This window comes from Tarenaya hassleriana, unplaced genomic scaffold (genome assembly GCF_000463585.1).
Source record: "Tarenaya hassleriana unplaced genomic scaffold, ASM46358v1 Cleome8, whole genome shotgun sequence".
In the NCBI taxonomy this organism is placed as follows: Eukaryota; Viridiplantae; Streptophyta; class Magnoliopsida; order Brassicales; family Cleomaceae; genus Tarenaya; species Tarenaya hassleriana.
The window spans coordinates 4,276,232-4,298,086 of NW_010970490.1; the positions used below are offsets into that span (position 1 = coordinate 4,276,232).

The window sequence follows — 21,855 nt, forward strand, 5'->3', positions numbered from 1 at the left end:
GAAAGAAATTTACTAATTTCAAACTGCTGGAGGAAAAGATGGTTGGTCTTTGACATCATTGGAGGTATGCGCCTGCTAGACACGTGAAATATTCTTTCTAAATGAAATTTTTGTTAAATGGATCAATGATCTGTTGAAGTTCCATGTGTATTGTTTGGAGTGAGCTTTCTCTTATGCTTTTGCCGGGGGCTATATCTCGATATTCAAATTGTTTGTGCTTAGAAATTTGACCTGTCAGACTGGATTATTTCAGACCAATCAATTTATTTGTTTTTTAACCTGAAACTGATGTATTCATCATCATGATGTGGAGATTCATAGACAACTATGTGGCATCCAAAACATGAAAAATGAAAATATCCTTATAAGAAGATTTTACTCCTGAAAAGGGAGGGAGAGTTTTGTCCTTCAAGGATGTTATTTGGTTTATCGCTAGGAATTCTTTGAAAATTTGGCTTACATATTACAATGAGAAGCAGACTCCTGAATTATAATTTGCAGGTTAGGTGTACACTAAAAGATCAATAAGGAAAGAAAATAGTACCATGAAGATCAATGGGGAATGCAAAGAGTAAAAGAAATGGCTGCAGAATTCGTGAATCTGTGTTTGTCTTTCACTGGCAGAGCATATATAAAAGGTTGGTTATCAAGTTCACAAAAGAATGAAAGATTACCGTGTGAATATATGGATTAGCTTTTTGGCTGGCCCTTATTGATGTTTCATATCTCGATGTAGCCTCTTGAAGGAAATTCGTTCAGTTTCCTGAAGAAGAACATAGGAACTTGGGTACCCTTAATGATCTATTTCTTGGATGTGACCATTCTTCATGGTCGATTTAGAAGCTGGAAACGGCCAAATAGGCTATTTTCTTAGATTCCGGTCTTTGCTTTTCATAGAAATAATGGCTTATATTTTCCAAATTTGTGATGCTGGGCTCACGCTTACTCTATATGAAGGCCTTCTTGTAACCTTGTTTCTTCTATGTCTGTGCTCCATAAATGATTTGTGAATTAACCCGTGTTGTGTGATCCTCCTCCTGATGCAACCATTGGCTTTTTGTGCTACTTTTATCAGTAAGATTTTAACTTTCTGGTGATTGGTGTTGTAACAGAGAGAAAATGCATTTGATGAGTATCAGTTATCATGTGTCAGGATCAGAAATAGACACAGTTATATTAATTGCATTATACACGTATCTTAGTGAGCTTCTACATGTATCTTAGAAATAGAAACAATCTGTCTTCACATTATTGTCAACTTAGAAATAACCTCTAAAAATGATACTTCACTTATCTCTCTGCACTATCCTTAGGGAAAGGGAAACATCTTAGTAGTATTGTGAAACAGGCAAGACAACTAGCACGGGAATAGCTGCCTGGGTTGTCCACTGAACCTTCCTCGAACAGCTGTTACCTTGCTTGTCACGACATCATTGATCAAGTCCTTGAAAATCATTCTCTCAATGTCTAACACTATCTCTGGAATTTCTCCTTCAAAATCTCTCCAGCTCATACCTTGACTTTGTAGGTCTTCCCATATGATATCTTCATCATCGTCCAAGCTACACTTAGAGTTGTTAGCTTGCAACCGATCAATCTCTGAACACAGAGTTTGCAGAAGGTACTTCCCTCTTGATCTTTTCTCCAAAAGCGGGCTTGATTTTATTTGTGGCTTGGTAAAACCTTCTGCTATGAATATTTGGGCTAGAATGTCATTGACAGTGTCAAATACGAGTTTCCTCCTGATATTCTCAGTATGGTTTATTTGGCCAATTCCTTTGCCTCTGTGTCTGTCTTGTAGAAGTACATCACTTGCCTTATTTTGTTCCAGGACAAAGAATACGTTGGGGTTGATTGGAAGGCGTGATTGGTGCAACTGAATGCTTATCATGCTGTATTCTAGATCCCTCAGGAGCCCTGATTCTAACAGTATCTCCGAGATGTACTTGTGGTCAGTGTTTTTTATGTCACATATGAATGCAACTTCATCCATGAAGCACTCAACAAGGTCAGACTCTGTATGTGTTAACCTTCTGTCATTTTTAGGCAACACGACGGATCTTCTGAAGCCAAGAGCCGTCTGGCTTGTATCTTCAGCACTTAGAATATCATCCTCTGTGGCAAGAGAAAGTCGTAAAGGAGTTAGCATAATGCTGGGTTGGCTTTTATGTAGGCAAAAGAAGGTTAGAACGTCAAACAAACATAACACTGTTATCTATCTGTATTTTCTTTAAGTATAATAATGAATTAGTATAGGTGAACTTGGAGTTGCCAGCCATATAGTATTTTGCTATCAGTTACCAAATCGGTTGCATCTATTTCTCCAGGTCTGGCAAAGGGGTAGTGGGGTACCAGTGTGAAGTTAAGTGCCTCACCTTTAAGGACAATGGATATCTTCCTGACAGGGGATGGGGATTCATCTTCATAGAAGGCTGCATCAAGTACTGAAACTGGGCTCGGTTGCTCCAACGTAACTTTCACATGTCTTAGCATGGGTTCGTCTTGCTTAAATCCCAAATCTGGACTCTGAGGACCGCAAACAACGAGGGTTTAATTAGAATTATAGCAATTTACTTGTGAAGTGAATAAGAGTGAGAGGCAGATGGTGCATACCTTTTGTTTTGGTGTGTGCTGCTCTGAGATATCACAGGGCCTGTCATACCTGTATCTGCTTGTAACCTCAATGTCAGCATTTGAGACTGAGCTTACGTTGCTGTCAGATCTAAGTGATCTTGCATCGTTCTGGTGACTGAGATTTCTCAGGTCACTGCTTGCATCGCTCAGCTGATCAACGGATTGCTGCGAATTACGAGACTTTGTACCCTGTTTTCTCCGCGGGAAGGCTAGCTCTGTCTGCTGCCTACTGAGCTGCCTTTGGATCTTGCCTGCCTCTAATGTGGGAGTTGTGGGCCGAGACTGCCTTTCAAACCCAAGCTTCTTTTGTCGCAATCTAGGGCCAACATTATGTTGGCTCCTGCCTGACTTGTCCATGTCCCTTCTCATAGAACAATACTCCACCGAAGTTTGCTTCGATCGTAATGGTCTACTGCTAGTATTCTTCGCTGTGGAATCAAGTTGGCCTCTGTAGATCCCTGGCCTTGGCGTTAGATCCATGGCTGTTGGCTTCCCTTGCATTCCCTTTCGAATTTGTCTGGTGGAGTTGCTAACCTGGAGATTTGGTAAGGCAGCACTTTTGGCCACTATATTAACAGCTGGTGTTGGTTGCTGAGTTCTTTGGACAAGAGTGGATCCGTTGCTTGGCAGCATGGTCGAACTCAGAGTATCATCTTTTCTACCATCTAACAACTGCTGCGTCTTCTCCATTGCTTCAAGTATTTGCTTAAGAGCTCTAAGATCTTTTCCAGACTTTTTGAACTCGAGCTGCGCCAACCTCTTCTGAATTTCACCATACACTGTCAGTGTGGAGTCGGCTGCTTTTGCCGAGGTTTTATGAGATGAATCTCGTCCTTTGGTGCCATCCACCTGCTTCCATGGAGCTGGTTCCAATGGAAATCTGGAAGCAGGAGTCATCTTCTTGAGAGAATCTGCGGCTCTTGATCTCTGTTGTGCTGCTTCCACATGGGAAGGCCTTGGAGAGTCACAAAAGTGGTTCTGTCTGTTGTCATCAGCTGCAACTGATGCTCCTGAGGAGCAATTGTGATTGCTTGCCGTAGTATCTGGGAGGACTTCCAAACCCATCAGCTTGGCAACAACACTCGATGTCGTTCTCCTGTGAGTCGCAGGCTCTTGTTGTTGCCCCTTTCCATCTTCCAGTGAGGAATTTGATCTTGCATCAGTCCTACAACTTCTGAAGGAGTTTGATCTACTGTCTAGTGACAACCTTGGAGTCTCTCTCAGTTTTGTGGCTGTCTTGTACCCATTGCTCCTCAAATCTCTCTCATCGTAAGAGAGCCGGGGACTATCGTTGAGGCTAGCAGCAGCTCGTCGGCCCTCGCTCCATTCGCTGGAACTCCGAGATGGTGAACGTAAGGATTCTTTGAGAAAAGACACACTTGCCCTGGCAGTGTTGGGTTGCCGAGGGAAAGCTTCATCTTTGGTTCTTGTATCTCTGTGAATGGAGCCTTTCACCAGCTCCCTAAGGTCACATTGCGCGAGACTTCCACAACGTGGCGATCCATTGGGTGCTTCTCTCATGGAATTTGCACCATCGTTCATCTGAGTCAAAAGTGGTGGTGGTTCAAACTTAGAAGCCGTGCTGACTTCTGCAGATGAGAAGCTGGACGAACGCGGTGAAGATGAAAATGAGGGCCTTGATGACGATTCAGTTGAGACCCTCTGCTTCTCCTTCACTGGTTTCCTCTTACTCTTCTCCTGCAATTCCGTAAGTCACATTTTAGTTTACTTCCTGAACTCTCTTTTCTCAAATCTCTATGTCATCCTCAAACATGAACTTTTGCTTATGAGTCTTACACTGGTTTCACCGACGTTGTCGCTTGTTTCACCTGCAAAAGACGCATAATTGTTCAGTTTCCACCTATTCTGAGATGGTGGAGAATTAGCTACACTTTTTCAGTATGAAGTCCCATGGGTTTATGGCGTCAACTAACATTTGCAAATGTGTTTTCTCTTGCATCATGTTGACATTACAGACATAATTTGGTGGAGAGTTGCAGAATATTGCGTTTCATGGATTATTGTCCCCAATTAGTGGTAAGTCTTCGAATTCTTTTCTCTTTGTTGCATCATCTTCGGCCAAGTTGTGTTCATGGTCCTGTCCAACTACTTTGATTCTAGTGGTCCTTAAAACGTCCTAAGATTTAGTCATAAATATTGAATTGCGTACAACCACTTTGGTTGAAAAAACTCACTGGTCTGACTGAGCTCCAACGTTTTTAAATTAAGAAAATTTCCAAGACCTCTGAACCTGTGTGATTATTACCAAACCTCAGTCCTCGTTCATGGGACAAGGACCAAAATTACACAAAAAACTCACAAATTGGCGTAAAACTGTATTTCTAACCATTTTCACAGATAATAATATTTTGTTGTTGTTGTTGTTCATAGCATAACAATACAATTGCACCAAAAGTCTAAAGCTTGAAGAAAAATTCAATGAGCTGAAGGGTTTAAGTGGTAAAAAATAAATAACTAAACATTTTGGAAGTTTTTAGTTGATCTTATTATATCTGTTTTGTACAAGAGAGGTTTCTTGGATTTTTTTTCTTCTTTCTGAAGGTTGGTTTTAAAAAGGAGTACCTGGAGCTGGAGGCAGGGCCTTGTGGTCATGACCGGAAACTTGTCTTGCCGTCGGGTAATGTTGCCGGTAGAACACATGGAATATTCTGTTCATGCACCCAATCTGTTTGTGCAGATTAGGGTTTTCATCAGACAGGTTGTATAGAAGCTTTGCAGACATTTTTCTTCTCTTCTTTGTGTTTCACTGTCCAGAACAAATTCATCAAACTTAGATTCCCTGTTCTTGCATTGCTCTTTTTCTCTCTTCTGGGTGTTTACTTGGAAGGTTTTTTTTTTTAAAATCAGGTGGAAAACAGGAGCAGAGATGAGTGAATCTTCTTCACAGAAAAGAGAAAGAGCTCAAAAAATCCCAAAAAAAACATTCAACAGAGTTATGTTTCTTGTAGAATTATGACCAGACAGAGAGAGATTAAGCTCTGCGTTGTGTCTCTTGGTAGGTGTTTCCTTGAAGAAGAAAGAAACAGTGGAAAAAGAAAAAACGAACTCACATATGTTCTTTTGTTTCTTTTCTCTGAGGAGGTTTCTCTTTGGAAAGGAAAGGCAAGGCAAGGCTACAACTATCATGGAGGCCTTGAAAGCATATTTATACAGGTATGTATCTGCACTTGTATACGTGTATCTCTGTATATTATACTTGTATATAAGAGTTTATTTTATGAATGGAAAAGTATAAATAACGTGTTCAAACATATAAGAAAAGAATAAATGAAAATTAACCAAAAAAAATTAGATTCTATCATTTTTATGTGACAGGGCTTATAGCTAAGTTTCCTTACAGAATCCATGTGGACAAAATAATGTGGGGTGGGTCTCTCTACATGTGCATGTGGAGTTTGTCAGGAACGCAGAAAAAAAAAGGAGAAACTAATAATTATGAAATATCATAACCATAAATAAATAATTAAAAATATTATTCATAACTTAAAATTATATGAAGACTGTGGATTGGTGAACTGGAACATAAGCTTTGCATGGTCTCGGATTGGTGGGCCTTATTACAAGGAATTTGTTTTAAAAAAAATGGACATACTAAATATTTAAATTAGTGAAAAGGAGATACTTTATTATTTTACAAGGTTTTTTCCCTGAAGATATAATAATTACCGACCACCGGGAAAAAAAAGACAGAATAATGCATAATTATTACTAAATTTGAAATTACAGACAGTCGTTTTAAAGTTGGTAGATAAGTGTCTTGTCTGTCTGCGTTACAGTAGAACGAATGTGGGTTTCGTGGGCAATGTAGTCTTGAAGAGTTTTTTTTTTTTTTTATAATCGGGGAATTTATCGAATCCACGTTTTTTCAGAGGATCGGATAAATTCATGTGAATGCCTTCACCAAATAAAAATTCGAATCCGGATTAGGAAGTAGCTCTACTTCATTCTTCACCGGATAAGTCACCCATTTTTTTTTTGGTTTTAACCTAATTTTGGGTAAATATAGAGTTATTGATATTTTTTTCATGGGTTTTATCAAATATATTTCTCAAGTAATTTATTGTTTATTTGGGAATTTTATATTTATTATGAGTTAGATATTAAAATTTCAATAAAAAGAGGCAGCAAAACAAGTGGTCAGTTTTCTAACTAAATTAGATGTTGTATGATAAAGTCCTTGAGATGTACTGATCATAAAAGTTTTCGTGTGCATAATCACGTGCCTTGTTCGACTATGCGCTGTGAACAAGGTGGAGCCGTTAGGATTTAATTAATTGATTATTTCTTTTGTTTGATTTGGCTAATTAAGTGAGCAAATTAATGTTAACTGATTTGGTTGGGCTACGAAAGTACCGAGGAATATACCACACATGGGGGGATATAGGTGGGACTTTCAAATCATGTATCAGCCTCCTATTTCCATAATAATAATAATTATAATACTTTATTAAAATTAAAAGAATGCAAATGATCTCAAATAGTTTCTTAAAAATTTTATTTTTTTTATTAGAATGTACTCTATTGATTTTTAAATAAATATCGTTTTAGATTTTATCACAATTTTTAAGAAAATATAAAAAAAAAAGTCATATATATTCTTATTAAACCACATTTCATTAATACTTTATTAAAATTAGATATTTTTCATTAAAGATAAAAAAACATTTAGAAAATTTAAAATAATATCTATTTACAAACAAAAAACGACATTTATTGAAGGGAGTAATAATTTTAAAGGAGATGCAACGTTTTGTTTACTCATTAATGCACTTATTAATGTTCTTTATATGGGGGTGTGTTTGGGAACCCTAAGGGAGTGGGAAAAAAAGGGGCAAAAATTGGATATAAACCCTAATTTGGGAAATTGTTCTCTCCAAGTTGGCTTTTTGCGTGCGCCCTAAGCCACTAATGGAAACATCAACTTCACCATTATCTTTGGCAGTAAGCATTCCATTAACACTCAATTATTACAAAAAACAAATCACATAATAACGCTTACTCTTAATTTGCTCCACACAAATTAATTTATGCAAGATAAATTAGAACAACAATATACTACGTAAGGATCATATATCATAAAGTTTTTTTAAATGATGTGAATTTTGTAAAACCATATGTATATATATGATTCGTAGACACTTTTATGTACACGGAGTTGAGGAAATTTTGAATTCAGAGGAGGAATTGTGAAATTTGTGACAATGTATTAGATATGTAAGAAAAGTGAATGATATAAGAAATTAAGATTTACAAAAAAAAAAAAAAAAGGAGAAAAAAACAACAGGTAAATGGACAAAGGAATTTCAAAGTGAAAGGAAAAGGGATACAAAGGAATAATTAAAGAAAAGGGGAACAAAATCACATGATGCAAATGGATTTAGATGAGGCTTTGGTAGGGAACCAACTAAGCAAATCTCTCTCTCTCTCTATATATATATATATATATATCAAATAATAATAATAACTCAAAATTAAAAAATGGTTTCTTCTATGCTAAGTTCCAAAGGTCAATTTACTTCAATTATTGGCACATGATCCCACTTATCTATCACCCACACCTTTCACCCTTTGTTTAATCACATTGGGGTTTCTTCCTTTTGAGTTTGCCAATACAAAATCATATATATATATGTGTATGTATATGCTACCACCTATTGAGAGTAGGGTTACCGCTAATGAAAGGATACGCATTCCAAAGGCCAAAATAATATTTAAGGGACATGAGAGAGGTAAGTCAAGATTCCTTTCTTGTTATTTCTCCTTTCTTTTTAAAATATTCGTAGTTTTAGTTTATTTTCTATATTTTCAAGACATTTTTTATAATAGTTTTTAATTTTATTTTTATCAAATTTTAATAAATTATTAATAATAACATTGTGTTTATCATTAAATAAGGATATATATGATTTTTTTCTCTTTTTTTAAAAAATATGAAATAATCTAAAAGAACAATTATTTGGAAACAGAGTGAATAATATACTAACTATATTGTTATTAAACTTCCATATGTAAGCTTAGGGTAGACGGAAAGAATTCCAGCAACCCAAACTTGTAGGTCACATAGGACATTAAAAAAAAACATAAAATACGGTACGTACTTTAATAAACCAACATGGACTTCATTAAAAGTATTGGTTTATCAACAATATGTATCTATATGCTTATTTATATGTTATATAACAAAGATATCGGTATGTATGTATTGAAAGGGGATGATGCATGATGGTTGATTCACATGTCAACTGGCATCTTTCATCGTCACTGAAAATCTTCAATCTTCAAAGGGTCAACAATGAAATCTTGCCCGTAGGATGATGACGATCATATATACTTAATACCATCCGTACGATCCGCCAAAGTCATGTGTTCTGTCTGAATTTTTCATGGAAGTTGCGTCTAAAAGGGAAAAAAAAAACAAAAACAAAAACAAAACCATACCCCATTTTGTGAACAGTATTTGTCACACTTCCCATAGTTTTCATTCATTTAATCTTTTGGATCAAAATTATATTTTTAAATTTGATAATTATTTCCTTACCTCAAAACGAATAATTAGAAAGGAAAAAAACAAAGAAAAACAATGAACAACCAAACAACCAAACCTTGTATTAAATCTAACTACATTAAGACGAAAATTATCCAAACCAAACCAAATCGGGTTTAAACAAATATATTTAACCGTGTTCTAATAACTGTTTATATTGCCATTACTTCTTAAACATGACATCGAATTATTATTTTTTGGTGAGAAAATAAAATAAGAAATTCATCGAATATAATGAAAAAATGGGAAGAAAAGAGAGAGATAAATGAAAAGACTAAAGAGGGCCAACGTACGAGGAGATGAAGATTTTCCATAACATTAGATTTGACATTTCCTTTTCTTTTTTCTTGATCCGAAAATGCATTGAGATCCTCTTCGGCTTCACGCCTATTTCACGTGCTCATGTTTTTTTTTTTGTTACAAAAAAAAACATTTGATATGGTTGGAACATAGATAGAGATTTCGATTTTTTGATTCATTTTTTTTAGTTAAAATTTTCACGACACTATTATTTAGTTTTGTATTACATTTGTTTTCTCGAACACATCATCAATGTCCAAATTTAGAAACTTGTAAGAATATAAAAAAATGGAGCTTTTATTGATTGAAAAATTAATCTTTTTTTTTTGGTTGGGCTTTTGGGTCTATGTGAACAATATTACGGCCCAATTTTACGGCCCAATAAAAGCCCATTTGACATTTCGTGTGTTTTAATAAACCAAAAGTCTACAGCTATGCCTCAAGCATCACTACTAAAATATCTTATACCTATGTTGTATGTCTATCATACATACATACATACATACATGGATGTGGATTTGCTTCCAGTTTTCCGACAAAAACGTGTTAACGACAAATCTAAAGCCATGGTTCAGAAAATTTTGGAGGTGAAGAACAGTTCTGTGTTGATACTAAATCTGAATTATGAGATCACGAGACACGTGCCTCCCATGACTACAACCCCATCTCTCTCTCACCACACATTCTCTCTCTTCAAGCATACGCGCCCATACGTATATGTATGTATATAGGCGCGTATATGCTCCCCTGTTTCTCTCTCCGGACGAGACGAAGAAGAGGAACAAGAGAAAGGTAAAACCTTGAATCCAATCTGTACCTCCGACATCATTCGATTTTGTCATTTGATTTAATGCATTTGCCATTGCAGAGAAGATGGGCCGAGGAGTGAGTGCAGGTGGAGGCCAGAGCTCTCTGGGATATCTCTTTGGATCCGGTGAAGCTCCTTCCCAGCCACCACCCGCCGCCACCGCCCCCCCAGCCAGTGTCAATTCAGAGGCAAAGGAGAAGCAGATCCCGGCAGGTGTGAGGGGAAGCCCCAACAACTACGTCCGATCAGAAGGGCAAAACTGTGGCAACTTCCTCACGGTATGATCAGCATATACATATATATATGTATGTATATCTGTATGTATGTGAATGATAACAATGCATATGGTTGAAACCTGTGTTGGGTTTGTGAACAGGACCGACCATCTACCAAGGTTCATGCGGCTCCTGGCGGTGGATCTTCCCTTGGTTACCTCTTCGGAGGCGCTTCCTCACCTGGAAAATGAATTTCCCCCCCTGCAATTCTATCGATTAAATGTAAATCATCATCAAGAATTGTCCTTTTTTTTTTCTGGGTTGAATCGTTAACCTCGTCTCTTTTGAATTTCGTTCTTTGGAGTTTTTGATCCTTGAAAGACTGCATCTTGACAGTGTTTCCACAAAAAAATCAAAACTAGAGAGAAGCAAACAAAAACGTAAACATAATCTTTATTTTCTTTTAGGTAATCTGATTGCAGCGTCATTACATGATATACGTTGTTCGGACATAGACCGAACTCGAGTTCTGTAGCAGAGGTTTGTTTACCCTTCATTGTCTCATTCTTCTTGATCCACAATAACAGAGAAAAAGAAAAGAAAAAGGCAACTCTGCTGTCATGTACAGAAACCATGAATGATGGAATGAAACGTTACTCTCAGCTCCTGTTAGTTTGCAGCAAGTGTGAGATGTTACAGACAAGGAGAATCCCAAAAGAAACAAGCCCACCACCATTCTATTGTAAGAGATGATCAAAATTTGCAGAAGCTAACTCTGCATTTCAGGATTTTACAGGTTCCTGTGAAGGAAAGCTGTCACTGACAAGAATGTCAAGACGGCTACTGGCCGAGAACCGATAAGGGATGAACCGAAATTTGGCAGCCTAGGGTAAGAATCGGGAGGAGGCATCACACAGTTGTCTCCGTTGAAGTATATTCTTCTCGGGAATGCCCATCCCTTCTCGAGTGTGAAACTCAAAGGATCTTTCCGGAAAAGTAGTTCTGATTGTACATTACCAGAAGGGCCGGCTTGCATGAGCAGATCATTGTAATACTTCACTCCCCAGAGAATGCCTGTATCATCTGTGACCAAAGAAAAAAAAATGCAAAAGGCAAAAGCATCAAGAGTCAAAACTCTTCTTACATTGTTTCTCTCTGAACATGAGGAATGAAAAAAGTATGGAAACATGAAACCATAGATGGAACAATGTACTTATGGAAGCATAAGGAGTCAATGGCTTGTAATTGAAGCTGAAGATCTGAGTGAGGTTATCAAAGTTCGGATGCTGAACCACCACATTCCACTGTGAATAGTTCATAACGTAGTTGAAGTTTGTGATTGAGATCTTCACCCTCCAATACTCCTTGTAGTTAACTTTCACATGCCAGTGGATTCTGATCGGACACATGTGATTAGTACATTGGACAAGAGGTGGCATGTAAGAATTCTTCCCGGGACTTTGGATCACCGATGCAATCCGTGGACCTTTTGGACTGCACGAATCAGAAACAAGAGCTGAAATCTGAAAAAAAATACCCAGAAGTGACAGATACAAAGGTACTGAAGAGTTTATATGAACTTACTCTACACAAGTTCCTGTCTCTGATGTTTTTCTGCATCCACAAGCACATGTTGGACATGAAACTATTGTATTAGTATAGAATGATGAAAGCGAGACACAGCAAGTGGGTGTTTTCTGAGCCAGGAATTGCGAGTATGTGCAAGTAACGTTCCAAGTCACTGCCACAAAACAAAATCCAAAAAACCCGAAAAGAAAAATCAAATCTTCGGTTTCAGCAGTGCCACATATACTGATACACACTGATGAATCCAACGTCCCACTAGAGAAATGAGAAGGGAAATGGTATATTCTTGATAAAGGGTAACTTACTTAATGCTTGAGTGATTCTGCGTTTATCAGCACTGATGAATCTGCTGGGCTTGACGATATTCCCGGGGCTACAAGTATAGCCAGGACCTGGAGCTTTCAAAGTGAAATTCTTCGGTACCCTAACCGTCTTATTTGTGGTTCCAGCTTGCCCTACTGTAAGCTGGAAAGCCGAAACAGTGGTTGCAGGATCTTGTGCAAATGAGTTTATAACCCCACCTTTGCAGCAATTTGCAATCTGCTGATTGTAAGGAGTTCCGGGCATAAGATCAACAACTGTAGGATCTTGCTTACAGCAATGAGGAATGTTTCCTTTGAATCTTGAACAATCTCCTTGCTCAGTAGTTTGCCCTCCATTCATACCCCATATAACCTCTCTCTTTGCCCATGTCCACCCCAGAGACCAACCCGGAGCCTGTATGTGTCGATATTGTTGGAAATTGTATATGGTTACCACGGCCTGAGAAACAACATTGTGAGACTGCAGTTCTGACATTTGAAAGACAAAAAATGGGCTCCATTAAAAACACAGCGGAAACTGGAAATGAAACTAAGGCATACCACATAGCCATCTGCAGTCCAGGTCATGATGTCCCATTTGATGGTGATGTTCCCATCTGGGTCTAAAGCATCATATGCTTCTGAAACAATTGAACGCACACATTAAGCAAAGATTTAAGCCTTATTTCTTGATTTAGATGATTCTTTTTTCCTGTAATAGGGCACAGAAACTTAATATCAGAAGGTCTTCCCTGTGAGAACAGTAGTGAGAACCAACGGCTAGAAAATTTCATCATGATTTTCTTAATCTGTCATTTTCTACCTTGAAGAAGAGTAAGGCCGGAGGAATCCAAACTCCATGCCATTCCTCTAGTAGTAAAATTTTCCAAAACTAACTAAGAAAAGGGTAAAAGAAAAACTCCATCTTTACCAAAAAAAAAAAGGACACCTTTCTCCAGTTCAAAGAAACCCAAAGGCGCATTGCAGTAACACATGAAACAAACCCTAGAAAACAGAGGCAACACAAAACAAGAAACAAAGAAAATCACATAGAGTTGAGCTTTTCTGAACAAAAAAAAGGTTTTTTTCTTCCATTGGCGCACCTGTTGTAGTAAAACATGACCAAGAAAATACGAGGATCACCAAAATGGCAAAGCTGAGGAAGATTGAACAACGCAACAAAGCCATTTCCTCCTGACGAAGTCTGTTCTTCTCCTGGGTTAAATCTTTCTCTGATGAAGCTCAGCGTATATAAGCTAGGGGAAAGCTTAGGAGATAAGACACGAGATTAAACACGGTTTGAAAGAGAAAACCCAGAAAGAGAAATCACCCAAGTGGCGATTAATTATCTTCTAAATCTTTGTTACTTTAGTTTTCAAGATTATTTATATACACACACAGAAAAAGTTTAGATTTTTTTCTTGTGGGTTTTTGCAGGGTTTGCCAAAAGAAGGTTGCTTTGCTTTAGTGGGAAAAGAGAAAATGGTGTGCCAAGTGTAGTAATTTAACTTAATGCACAAGCATTTAGGCCACTCACGGCCTTCAGCCATTTTACATAATCCAATGATTTTGACTCTCGACGCTCGCTGATTTTGGTTTTTTAGCCCAAGCCCAGATACATAACCATACCGGAATCCGGTCCAGTACATGTAAAACCCGGTTTAATTTCCGGTTCAGTGAATAAAAGGGAATTCTTTTAACATGGAATCTCTCTACCTTATTTTGTTCGGGTGATAGCATGGCCGGGTGGAATTGACTTCAAACGCCGAAGTTTTGGTGAAACGCGTTTGCGTTTGCAATCGCCAGTTTTGTTTTTGTAAAAAGGGCTTTTTCTCGGCACGGAATTCCATTTTTATTTTGCCTCCAAGAAATCTGCAAGAAGGAAAAAAAAACTGCTCTTACTTCTTCTTCATCACCTGGTCTCCGTTGATGCAGATGCCTTCTTCCTGAGTCGTGAGCAAATTCTTTACCTCGACTCAGTTCCGTCGCACGCGAGTCATGAGCAGGCCGAGCTCTCGTGTCGAATCTTTCGTGCAGACGGAGATTAACTGGGACAAGTACGTTTTCTTGTTGTCTCTAGACTCTCTACTGTTGTTAGTCTTCGAGTCGCCAGTTTTCTGGCTCGATTTCTTCTTCTCTGTGCTGCAGTTCAACATCGTTTGATTGCTCCGACCCGAATTTTGTTTCGAATGCGATTTGTTCTGCGATTGGTTGTCTGTCGGATGATTCTCCTTTGGGAGTTTTTCGGCTAGAAACGGATATCGAAGTGGGAGGTTTGTATTGGGAATATTAGCTGGAAGACATGATTAGATTTCCTAGATGAATAGCAGATAAATTGCTGGTGTCTGTGATTAGATTTTCTTGAATCGAAGTGTTTTTCTTGTGAAGATTTGGTGGAAGTTTTGGTAGGTGTTAAATCTTCGTCTAGGTCTAGGGTTCCTTTCTGTTTCAAATTTGTCCATTGATGTGATTTTCTCATGTAACTGCTACACTTCTGTTGATTCAATCTGTTTTGTGAAACTCCTAGGTTGAAAAGTTTTAGTTCTTGGATCTCGAGAGTCCTTGTTCACTATGAAAAAATTTCCACGATGGCGTAACACCGGAATCCTCTTTCTCTGCAATAGATTTTAGATGTGTGTTTGTTCTCATGGAAAGATTGGTTGCAGAAACGTTAAGACTAACTATGGGTATGAGCACAGTTTTTTTCTATGTAATGGATCATGGAACTTTCAAATCTGTGGAAATTCTGGGTGAAAGACTCCTAATAGATCCTGATTTACCAGTGTTATTAGAAGCACGATGACAATTTCAAGTTGTAGAAGAATTATTTGAAATTTTCCTTTTGAGAAGAAATCCCTTGTTCATGTCTCTCTTTTATATGCAGGCTTGACAAAACAAAATTTTATGTAGTTGGAGCTGGCCTCTTTACGGGCGTCACAGTGGCTCTGTACCCTGTGTCAGTTGTGAAAACCAGGCTTCAGGTCGCTTCTAAAGATGTTGCTGAAAGAAATGCATTTTCTGTCGTGAAAGGCTTGCTGAAGAATGAGGGTATTCCTGGTCTGTACCGAGGCTTTGGTACTGTAATTACAGGCGCAATACCTGCAAGGATAATTTTTCTTACTGCTTTAGAGACCACAAAAATTGCTGCTTTTAAGTTGGTCGAACCCTTCAAGTTCAGTGAACCTACACAGGCGGCAATAGCAAATGGCATTGCTGGCATGACAGCTTCTCTTTTCTCACAGGCAGTGTTTGTCCCAATCGATGTGGTATGTCTTGTTAGTTTTCGTCTTATGGCCACATATTGCTCTAGTTGGAGAAACAGGCGTTGTTGAAATCCTTTCTCATTCTTTTTTGCAGGTTAGCCAAAAGTTGATGGTGCAAGGATTCTCGGGTCATGCGACATATACCGGTGGTCTTGATGTTGTTCGAAAAGTTATGAAGTCAGATGGTGTAAGGGGCTTATACAGGGGTTTTGGTCTGTCTGTCATGACCTATTCCCCATCAAGTGCTGCTTGGTGGGCCAGCTATGGGTCGAGCCAACGTCTCATCTGGAGGTTAGACATAAATGCTTGATAATTGGTCATAAACTTTGATTCAACCTCCTTAGGTTTCATTTCAAATGGATGTTTCGAGATAATGTATATGGGTGGTTATTAGGATATGTTGCTGTGTCTTGGGCTGATAAGAATCTTCTGCATCAAAATTTTCTGCAGAATTATCTAAGGAATTTCTTAGTTACTAGAGCTACTGTTCCTCTCTGAATGCTTTTGGGCAGATTCTTAGGATATGGTGGGGAATCAGAGGTTGCTGCTCCAAGTCAGTCGAAAATTGTGCTTGTTCAGGCTTGTGGGGGAATCATCGCAGGTGCTACAGCATCCTCAATTACGACTCCTCTGGACACTATCAAAACACGGCTACAGGTATCAGCAAAAACCTATTCAGCGTACATCTTGTAAATTTATGATGTTATCTATACTGAAGCACTTGTATCTCTGTGAAGGTGATGGGGCATCAAGAGGAAAGGCTTTCTGCTAGACAAGTGGTGAAGAATCTGATAGCGGAGGACGGGTGGAAAGGATTATATAGGGGGTTGGGCCCGAGATTTTTCAGCATGTCGGCTTGGGGAACCTCGATGATCCTTACCTACGAATACCTGAGTAAGCACCCTGTCCCGAAAACCTAAAACCCGAATCATCATCATGGTTGAAAACACACCGAGTTTCGTTATAACAGTCGCTTCATCTCAATCCTTTTTTTACTTTTTGCAGAGCGTTTGTGCGCTAAAGATGAGTAGCATCCTTCCTTCTCTGTTCGACGGGAATGGATGAGAACATCCCTGATTGAGATCTGAGAGAGCCCATCTAACTCTGATTACATGATTCATTCTTTCAGGTATCTTGTCATTCTTTGAGTTTTGTTCTTGTGTCTGTGCGTACTGTGAGTAGTTGATGAAGAAGAAACGGCTTTCTCCATGAAGGTGATATGATGATAAGGAATGAATCAATATATAGGATATTCTTACATTCATTACCTTATTCACGAATTAAACATAGTTATGTCCATGACTGTCATGATCTGAATGGATAATATATGAAATAACATAAACAAAACACTAGTGTATAGTTGTTCCAAAATTTGGGAGTTCACTCATGTTGTTGAGAGTAAGGCTCCTCTGCATCATCAACGGCATGATCCTCATCGGAGTCAGGTCCACTAGCATCTTCTTCTTCGTCGTCATCGTCATCATGGTCTTGATCGCGGACACTACTATTACCGATCTTGCTGATTCTTCCCGAGTTTGCATACTCTTCGAGAGATATCGAAGGAAATATGTCGCCGACCTTGCCGTCGTTCCTGGTTGGAGCTTTATCCGACTTTTTGGGATTGTTCTCCTTGTTCATCTGTGTCAAGCAAATGCACAAACTCCTCAAATTAAGTAGAAGAATAAAACACAACGTAAACAAAAACCCAAAACAAAATCGCAAGACAAATGTGCTTGTAAATAATGGTCGGATATCTATTGTCTTCTTCAGCACATGTCTGAAACAAGTGAGCAGACAAATTCCCAATTGATTCTTTAGAACGGGCACGACGTCCTGTCCGTGCTGTCTTATATGTAGAATATTTGCTGGACCGGTCCTGGTTCAACTATCGTAATCCAACAAAGATAACTTCATTGTCGGTGCTATACCATTGCTGAATTAGCATCTCGCATTACCAATGACTCGCCAAATCTCAAAACCACATGAGCCCATCTCAAGGACTCTAGTGAGTGAATGGACTGAAGGTTTTGCAAATCTATAGCACTTCAAGACAGAAACAGTAACTGCACTTCATATCTATGCTTTGTCTGTCTGAGATATGCATGCATACTTAGAAGAGTGGTAATGATTGAGAAACTCACAGCGCGCAAAAGCGATCTCCTATCTCTTTCCCTAGCATTCTTGATAGCCTGCAAGATATTCGTAAAAAACACGAACTTTAAACAGAATTCCCATTTCCCAGTCCTTCTTTGGCTTCCACAAGACAGAACGAATACGGACCTCTTCCAGCATCTTCTGCTCAGCCTCAACTTCCGAAACATCTCTATAAAATCATGAACAAGACAAGCTCAAACAAAAATCAAACTAAATCTGCACCATACACTCCACTGGAAGTAAAGGAAAAAGCTTTCTTTTGGAAGCCAAACAACTACTTACCTTCCGACAATTTGATCAACACGACAGCAACACTTAGCACACACGTTCTGCTCCTTGGCACAACCTATACATTGATTTCATAACCATGGCATATACATCACTACTCCGTAATCTAAATCATTACTAATCCATCCTCCTTTTACTCAAGAACACACTTTCTGGTTCTGTAAACAAAGATAACAAGGCAAAGGCAGAACCCTAACCATTGCATAACTTATGGTACGCCTGACGAACATTGCGCTTCGTACACTTCTGACTGCGCCCAAAGAAACAATCTTTTCAGTTCAGATTCAACAACGAATTTGCAGAACCGACAGAAAAAACCCTAAATTCAAAGGTGCCGAAGAATCAACATTCACACCATTTGGCGGGTTCCGTTAGGGTTTTGTACTTGCCGTAACGGCGCTTCCAATCGATCTGCTCCCGACAACGAGGACAAACTCCGGTGATATCCGACAACGGTCTGAACCGACCACCGACTTCCTGAAACATCAAAGAACATCAACAAGAAGGAAAAACCAGACCTTTTTTTTTTTTTTTGCCGTAAAGGCTTTAAATCGTCGAGAATGGTCGACAGAACAGTACCGTTTCGTTGATCTTGACTCCAGCGTTTGGTTTCCACGCGAACTTGTTCTGGTGCTTCGGCGCTCCTCGCCGTGAACTCATCTTCCTCGTGTCCGGCGAGATCTTCTGTTTTGTCCCACAAACATAAGGAGAGGGATTGACCTAAGTGAAGTTAGTGAGTTGCGGTCTAAATTGGTACAATGTTGTTTAAGCTTGAACCGGAAAATTGAATCCGGTTTGGTTTCCAATTTACACCCACCGACTTTCCGGTATTCTAAACATAACCAGGAAGACGAATTAAATATACCATATGACAGATATTTATGTTCCTCGTATGAGATTCTGTAAACACATGTGTATACGTTTATCTATGCATTTAATAATTTCTTCCACAAAAAGCAACGCAAAATACATTTATCTATGCATTTAATTGGCCGGTTTCAGCCAATTTAATTCCCAAATTAATCCGAATTCACATATGAAACACACATTTTTCCGGTAAAAAAATATGTTAGTTACATTCCAAAATTATCTTTGCTGGGATTTTCAATTAAGAGATTTTCAGTTCTTTTCGCAATAAACTGTTAACTGATTCGTAAAAATAAATTCCGTTAATAATATCTTTGAGAAAGAAAAAAAACCCAAAAGGTTTTACTAATCATTTGGTAGGATATCAGATTCTCAAAATTGGGGTTATGTTAATTTTGTTTCTTCAAAAATAAAGAAACGAGTCTCCATCTGACACGTGTCAAACCTCGCACGTGCCAACCTGTGTGAATAAATACAAACCTCGGTCTCCCTTGTTCATCTCAGTTTCAAACACGAAAGACCAAAAAACGCGTATCGCAAACGGATAAGTCCGACCGCGATCCGAGATCTCTCCCCCCACCGAGAAACATGATTGAGCCGGCGAAAACCGTTGGAATCCCGGTGAACCCGACGCCGGCGCTGAAGGAGCAGCTCGACATTGTCATCCCCACGATCCGGAACCTCGATTTCCTCGAGATGTGGAGGCCGTTTTTCCAACCCTACCATCTGATCATCGTCCAGGATGGGGATCCGTCGAAGAAGATCAATGTTCCTGAAGGGTTCGACTACGAGCTCTACAACAGAAACGATATCAACCGGATCCTGGGTCCGAAATCCAATTGCATTTCGTTCAAGGACTCGGCTTGTCGGTGCTTCGGTTACATGGTGTCCAAGAAGAAGTACATCTTTACCATTGACGATGATTGCTTCGTAAGTTACTGAATTGTGGATCTTCTTTTCTTGGTTTTTGTTCTCCTACTTGACCTGCATCTGCCATCTGGGCGCTTAAGTTTTGTCCATTTAAGCGCGATATCTGTTCATGGGTTCTGTTTTAAGTTCTGATTGGTTCTTTGTTTTTAAAAGTTTGATAGATTTGATGCGAGATCCGTTGACCGGATCGTTGTCAGATCTTAAATTTTAGTGATGAAATCCCGCTTAGCAAGGTCAAGTTTTTGTTTTGAGTTGGATCTAAATATCCATATCGTTAGTGGGTCTCGATCTGTTTATTTGTTGGAAGTCTCATAATGCCTGCTCTATTGAAAAGGAATTGACTTTGTTTTGACCAGGATTCTCACATCGTATAGCTGATATATCTGTGTCATGATAGTTAACTTTACAATGTACTCGCATATCATTGTCCGACAGGTTAGGGAAATAAAGTTCTTAACTTTAGTTTCTCTTTGGTGTCCTGATGTCTGTGGCGCCTGTCCTAAGACGAGCTTCAGTACACAATGAGATTTGTATTCTTGCAGCACAAGTGATGTGTCTGTGTGAGAATGTTCATAGATTGAGTACCCTGGTAGAGGATCTGCAGGCAATTGATGTTGATTCCATAAATTAAGCAGTTTACCAGCCGCATGTAATGTGTTCATCAAGAATATCTGCCTTTCGGTCTTTCGTGTTTAGATCTTAAAATATGTATTCTTTAAACGAATTTTGGACATTTGAGATTTCATGTACAACTGATGACTGGAACTTGTCAGGCTTTGGATATCATTCTGTGGTTTTCTTGTTTGTACTTCCCTTTCGTGTATAGGTTGCCCAGGACCCATCAGGCAAAGCGATTAACGCTCTTGAGCAACACATCAAGAACCTTCTCTCTCCATCGTCCCCCTTTTTCTTCAACACCTTGTACGATCCTTACCGTGAGGGTGCTGATTTCGTCCGTGGATACCCTTTCAGTCTCCGTGAGGGAATTCCTACCGCTGTTTCTCATGGTCTCTGGCTAAACATCCCTGACTATGATGCCCCGACCCAACTCGTGAAACCTATGGAGAGGAACACCAGGTACTAAAACCATATTTTTCACCGATCTTTGTCCATGTTCAGTGTTTTCTTGCAAGTTATAGGCATGCTTTGCTAACGTGTTTATTTATCACATAATTAGGTATGTGGATGCTGTCTTGACCATCCCAAAGGGAACCCTCTTCCCAATGTGTGGTATGAACTTGGCCTTTGACCGTGAGTTGATTGGCCCGGCCATGTACTTTGGTCTCATGGGTGATGGCCAGCCTATTGGACGCTACGACGATATGTGGGCTGGTTGGTGCGTTAAGGTATGTATCTTTCTCATCTCTCTGAAACTCGTTTGGAATATAGCCGTCGTTAATTTCTTATCCTCAGAATGGATTACCGATATACCTTTTGGGTGAATTCTCCTCAGGTGATCTGTGACCACCTGGGCATGGGTGTGAAGACAGGCTTGCCCTACATTTACCACAGCAAGGCGAGCAACCCGTTTGTGAACCTGAAGAAGGAATACAAAGGCATTTTCTGGCAAGAAGAGATAATCCCATTCTTCCAGAACGTGAAGCTTTCAAAGGAGTGCACCACTGTTCAACAATGCTACATTGAGCTCTCCAAGATGGTGAAGGATAAGCTCAGTTCCATAGATCCCTACTTTGACAAGCTTTCAGAAGCTATGGTCACATGGATCGAGGCTTGGGATGAGCTTAACCCAGCAGCCAATGGCAAGGCTTGATGAGCCTACCTCCATAGTTTTGGTTAATTATTTAGCTCAAAATTATCTTTACTATAATCTCAGACAGTCATATGGAGTTTGAAAGTCTGTGTCTGTACTTTCGACCTCACTCTCCGGTGATTTCTTCTTGGGATCCTTTGAGGTTTTTTCTTCAATAAATAGAAATATACC

The 21,855-nt window shown here is 39.0% G+C and overlaps 6 protein-coding genes and 2 long non-coding RNA genes across 11 annotated transcripts; 5 read left to right on the forward strand and 3 right to left on the reverse strand.

The window, feature by feature from the left end:
• On the forward strand, nucleotides 1-2,419 carry LOC109116198. The gene is made up of 6 exons (XR_002023731.1): nucleotides 1-64; nucleotides 502-638; nucleotides 1,529-1,621; nucleotides 1,832-1,951; nucleotides 2,047-2,183; nucleotides 2,328-2,419. It is a non-coding gene; the product is annotated as an uncharacterized LOC109116198 (long non-coding RNA).
• On the reverse strand, nucleotides 1,156-5,509 carry LOC104802976 (protein LONGIFOLIA 2-like). Its single transcript, XM_010526818.1, has 5 exons — nucleotides 5,218-5,509; nucleotides 4,432-4,463; nucleotides 2,614-4,332; nucleotides 2,376-2,526; nucleotides 1,156-2,115 (listed from the first exon to the last, which is right to left on the reverse strand). Exons 1-5 carry the CDS (start codon nucleotides 5,375-5,377, stop codon nucleotides 1,358-1,360), a joined length of 2,820 nt encoding a protein of 939 aa, XP_010525120.1. The 5' UTR covers nucleotides 5,378-5,509; the 3' UTR covers nucleotides 1,156-1,357.
• Nucleotides 4,250-7,036, forward strand: LOC104802975. Of its 4 annotated transcripts, none has more exons than XR_770125.1 (6): nucleotides 4,250-4,342; nucleotides 4,611-4,671; nucleotides 5,197-5,353; nucleotides 5,503-5,650; nucleotides 5,737-5,808; nucleotides 5,996-7,036. It is a non-coding gene; the product is annotated as an uncharacterized LOC104802975 (long non-coding RNA). The 4 variants fall into 4 exon arrangements; XR_770126.1 differs by lacking the exon at nucleotides 5,996-7,036 and adding an exon at nucleotides 5,971-5,989; XR_770124.1 differs by lacking the exon at nucleotides 5,996-7,036 and having other exon boundaries at nucleotides 5,737-5,953.
• A 3,107-nt stretch (nucleotides 7,037-10,143) lies between these two features.
• LOC104802978 (protein SPIRAL1-like 3) lies at nucleotides 10,144-10,875 on the forward strand. The gene is made up of 3 exons (XM_010526819.1): nucleotides 10,144-10,291; nucleotides 10,368-10,585; nucleotides 10,684-10,875. Exons 2-3 carry the CDS (start codon nucleotides 10,373-10,375, stop codon nucleotides 10,771-10,773), a joined length of 303 nt encoding a protein of 100 aa, XP_010525121.1. The 5' UTR covers nucleotides 10,144-10,291; nucleotides 10,368-10,372; the 3' UTR covers nucleotides 10,774-10,875.
• A 228-nt stretch (nucleotides 10,876-11,103) lies between these two features.
• On the reverse strand, nucleotides 11,104-13,872 carry LOC104802979 (COBRA-like protein 1). The gene is made up of 6 exons (XM_010526820.2): nucleotides 13,515-13,872; nucleotides 12,973-13,052; nucleotides 12,415-12,871; nucleotides 12,107-12,263; nucleotides 11,736-12,016; nucleotides 11,104-11,605 (listed from the first exon to the last, which is right to left on the reverse strand). The coding sequence occupies exons 1-6, from the start codon at nucleotides 13,597-13,599 to the stop codon at nucleotides 11,313-11,315; spliced, it is 1,353 nt and encodes a 450-aa protein (XP_010525122.1). The 5' UTR covers nucleotides 13,600-13,872; the 3' UTR covers nucleotides 11,104-11,312.
• A 368-nt stretch (nucleotides 13,873-14,240) lies between these two features.
• On the forward strand, nucleotides 14,241-16,932 carry LOC104802981 (solute carrier family 25 member 44). Its single transcript, XM_010526823.2, has 6 exons — nucleotides 14,241-14,468; nucleotides 15,296-15,677; nucleotides 15,769-15,965; nucleotides 16,187-16,331; nucleotides 16,412-16,568; nucleotides 16,680-16,932. The coding sequence occupies exons 1-6, from the start codon at nucleotides 14,410-14,412 to the stop codon at nucleotides 16,703-16,705; spliced, it is 966 nt and encodes a 321-aa protein (XP_010525125.1). The 5' UTR covers nucleotides 14,241-14,409; the 3' UTR covers nucleotides 16,706-16,932.
• Nucleotides 16,908-18,832, reverse strand: LOC104802980 (uncharacterized protein C9orf85 homolog). Its single transcript, XM_010526821.1, has 7 exons — nucleotides 18,696-18,832; nucleotides 18,472-18,593; nucleotides 18,314-18,366; nucleotides 18,111-18,174; nucleotides 17,955-17,997; nucleotides 17,816-17,863; nucleotides 16,908-17,312 (listed from the first exon to the last, which is right to left on the reverse strand). The coding sequence occupies exons 1-7, from the start codon at nucleotides 18,774-18,776 to the stop codon at nucleotides 17,055-17,057; spliced, it is 669 nt and encodes a 222-aa protein (XP_010525123.1). The 5' UTR covers nucleotides 18,777-18,832; the 3' UTR covers nucleotides 16,908-17,054.
• Nucleotides 18,833-19,502: 670 nt separating this feature from the next.
• On the forward strand, nucleotides 19,503-21,855 carry LOC104802982 (UDP-arabinopyranose mutase 2-like). The gene is made up of 4 exons (XM_010526824.2): nucleotides 19,503-19,913; nucleotides 20,740-20,990; nucleotides 21,091-21,259; nucleotides 21,367-21,855. The coding sequence occupies exons 1-4, from the start codon at nucleotides 19,572-19,574 to the stop codon at nucleotides 21,682-21,684; spliced, it is 1,080 nt and encodes a 359-aa protein (XP_010525126.1). The 5' UTR covers nucleotides 19,503-19,571; the 3' UTR covers nucleotides 21,685-21,855.

Excerpts from the sequence above, each read along its gene's own strand:
- LOC104802980 (XM_010526821.1), bottom strand. The coding sequence starts at position 18,776 with ATGAGTTCACGGCGAGGAGCGCCGAAGCACCAGAACAAGTTCGCGTGG. Across the intron at positions 18,367-18,471 it reads CTAACGGAACCCGCCAAATG|TCAGAAGTGTACGAAGCGCA; the intron begins GTGTGAATGTTG and ends CTTTGGGCGCAG. Across the intron at positions 17,313-17,815 it reads GGAGATCGCTTTTGCGCGCT|ATGAACAAGGAGAACAATCC; the intron begins GTGAGTTTCTCA and ends TGCTTGACACAG.
- LOC104802981 (XM_010526823.2), top strand. The coding sequence starts at position 14,410 with ATGAGCAGGCCGAGCTCTCGTGTCGAATCTTTCGTGCAGACGGAGATT. Across the intron at positions 15,678-15,768 it reads TGTTTGTCCCAATCGATGTG|GTTAGCCAAAAGTTGATGGT; the intron begins GTATGTCTTGTT and ends TCTTTTTTGCAG. Across the intron at positions 15,966-16,186 it reads AGCCAACGTCTCATCTGGAG|ATTCTTAGGATATGGTGGGG; the intron begins GTTAGACATAAA and ends GCTTTTGGGCAG.
- LOC104802979 (XM_010526820.2), bottom strand. The coding sequence starts at position 13,599 with ATGGCTTTGTTGCGTTGTTCAATCTTCCTCAGCTTTGCCATTTTGGTG. Across the intron at positions 13,053-13,514 it reads GTCATGTTTTACTACAACAG|AAGCATATGATGCTTTAGAC; the intron begins GTGCGCCAATGG and ends CAATTGTTTCAG. Across the intron at positions 11,606-11,735 it reads GACTCCTTATGCTTCCATAA|ATGATACAGGCATTCTCTGG; the intron begins GTACATTGTTCC and ends CTTTGGTCACAG.
- LOC104802982 (XM_010526824.2), top strand. The coding sequence starts at position 19,572 with ATGATTGAGCCGGCGAAAACCGTTGGAATCCCGGTGAACCCGACGCCG. Across the intron at positions 20,991-21,090 it reads CCTATGGAGAGGAACACCAG|GTATGTGGATGCTGTCTTGA; the intron begins GTACTAAAACCA and ends TCACATAATTAG. Across the intron at positions 21,260-21,366 it reads GGGCTGGTTGGTGCGTTAAG|GTGATCTGTGACCACCTGGG; the intron begins GTATGTATCTTT and ends AATTCTCCTCAG.
- LOC104802978 (XM_010526819.1), top strand. The coding sequence starts at position 10,373 with ATGGGCCGAGGAGTGAGTGCAGGTGGAGGCCAGAGCTCTCTGGGATAT. Across the intron at positions 10,586-10,683 it reads ACTGTGGCAACTTCCTCACG|GACCGACCATCTACCAAGGT; the intron begins GTATGATCAGCA and ends GTTTGTGAACAG.
- LOC104802976 (XM_010526818.1), bottom strand. The coding sequence starts at position 5,377 with ATGTCTGCAAAGCTTCTATACAACCTGTCTGATGAAAACCCTAATCTG. Across the intron at positions 4,464-5,217 it reads GGCCCTGCCTCCAGCTCCAG|GTGAAACAAGCGACAACGTC; the intron begins GTACTCCTTTTT and ends CGTCTTTTGCAG. Across the intron at positions 2,527-2,613 it reads AGCACACACCAAAACAAAAG|AGTCCAGATTTGGGATTTAA; the intron begins GTATGCACCATC and ends TGCGGTCCTCAG.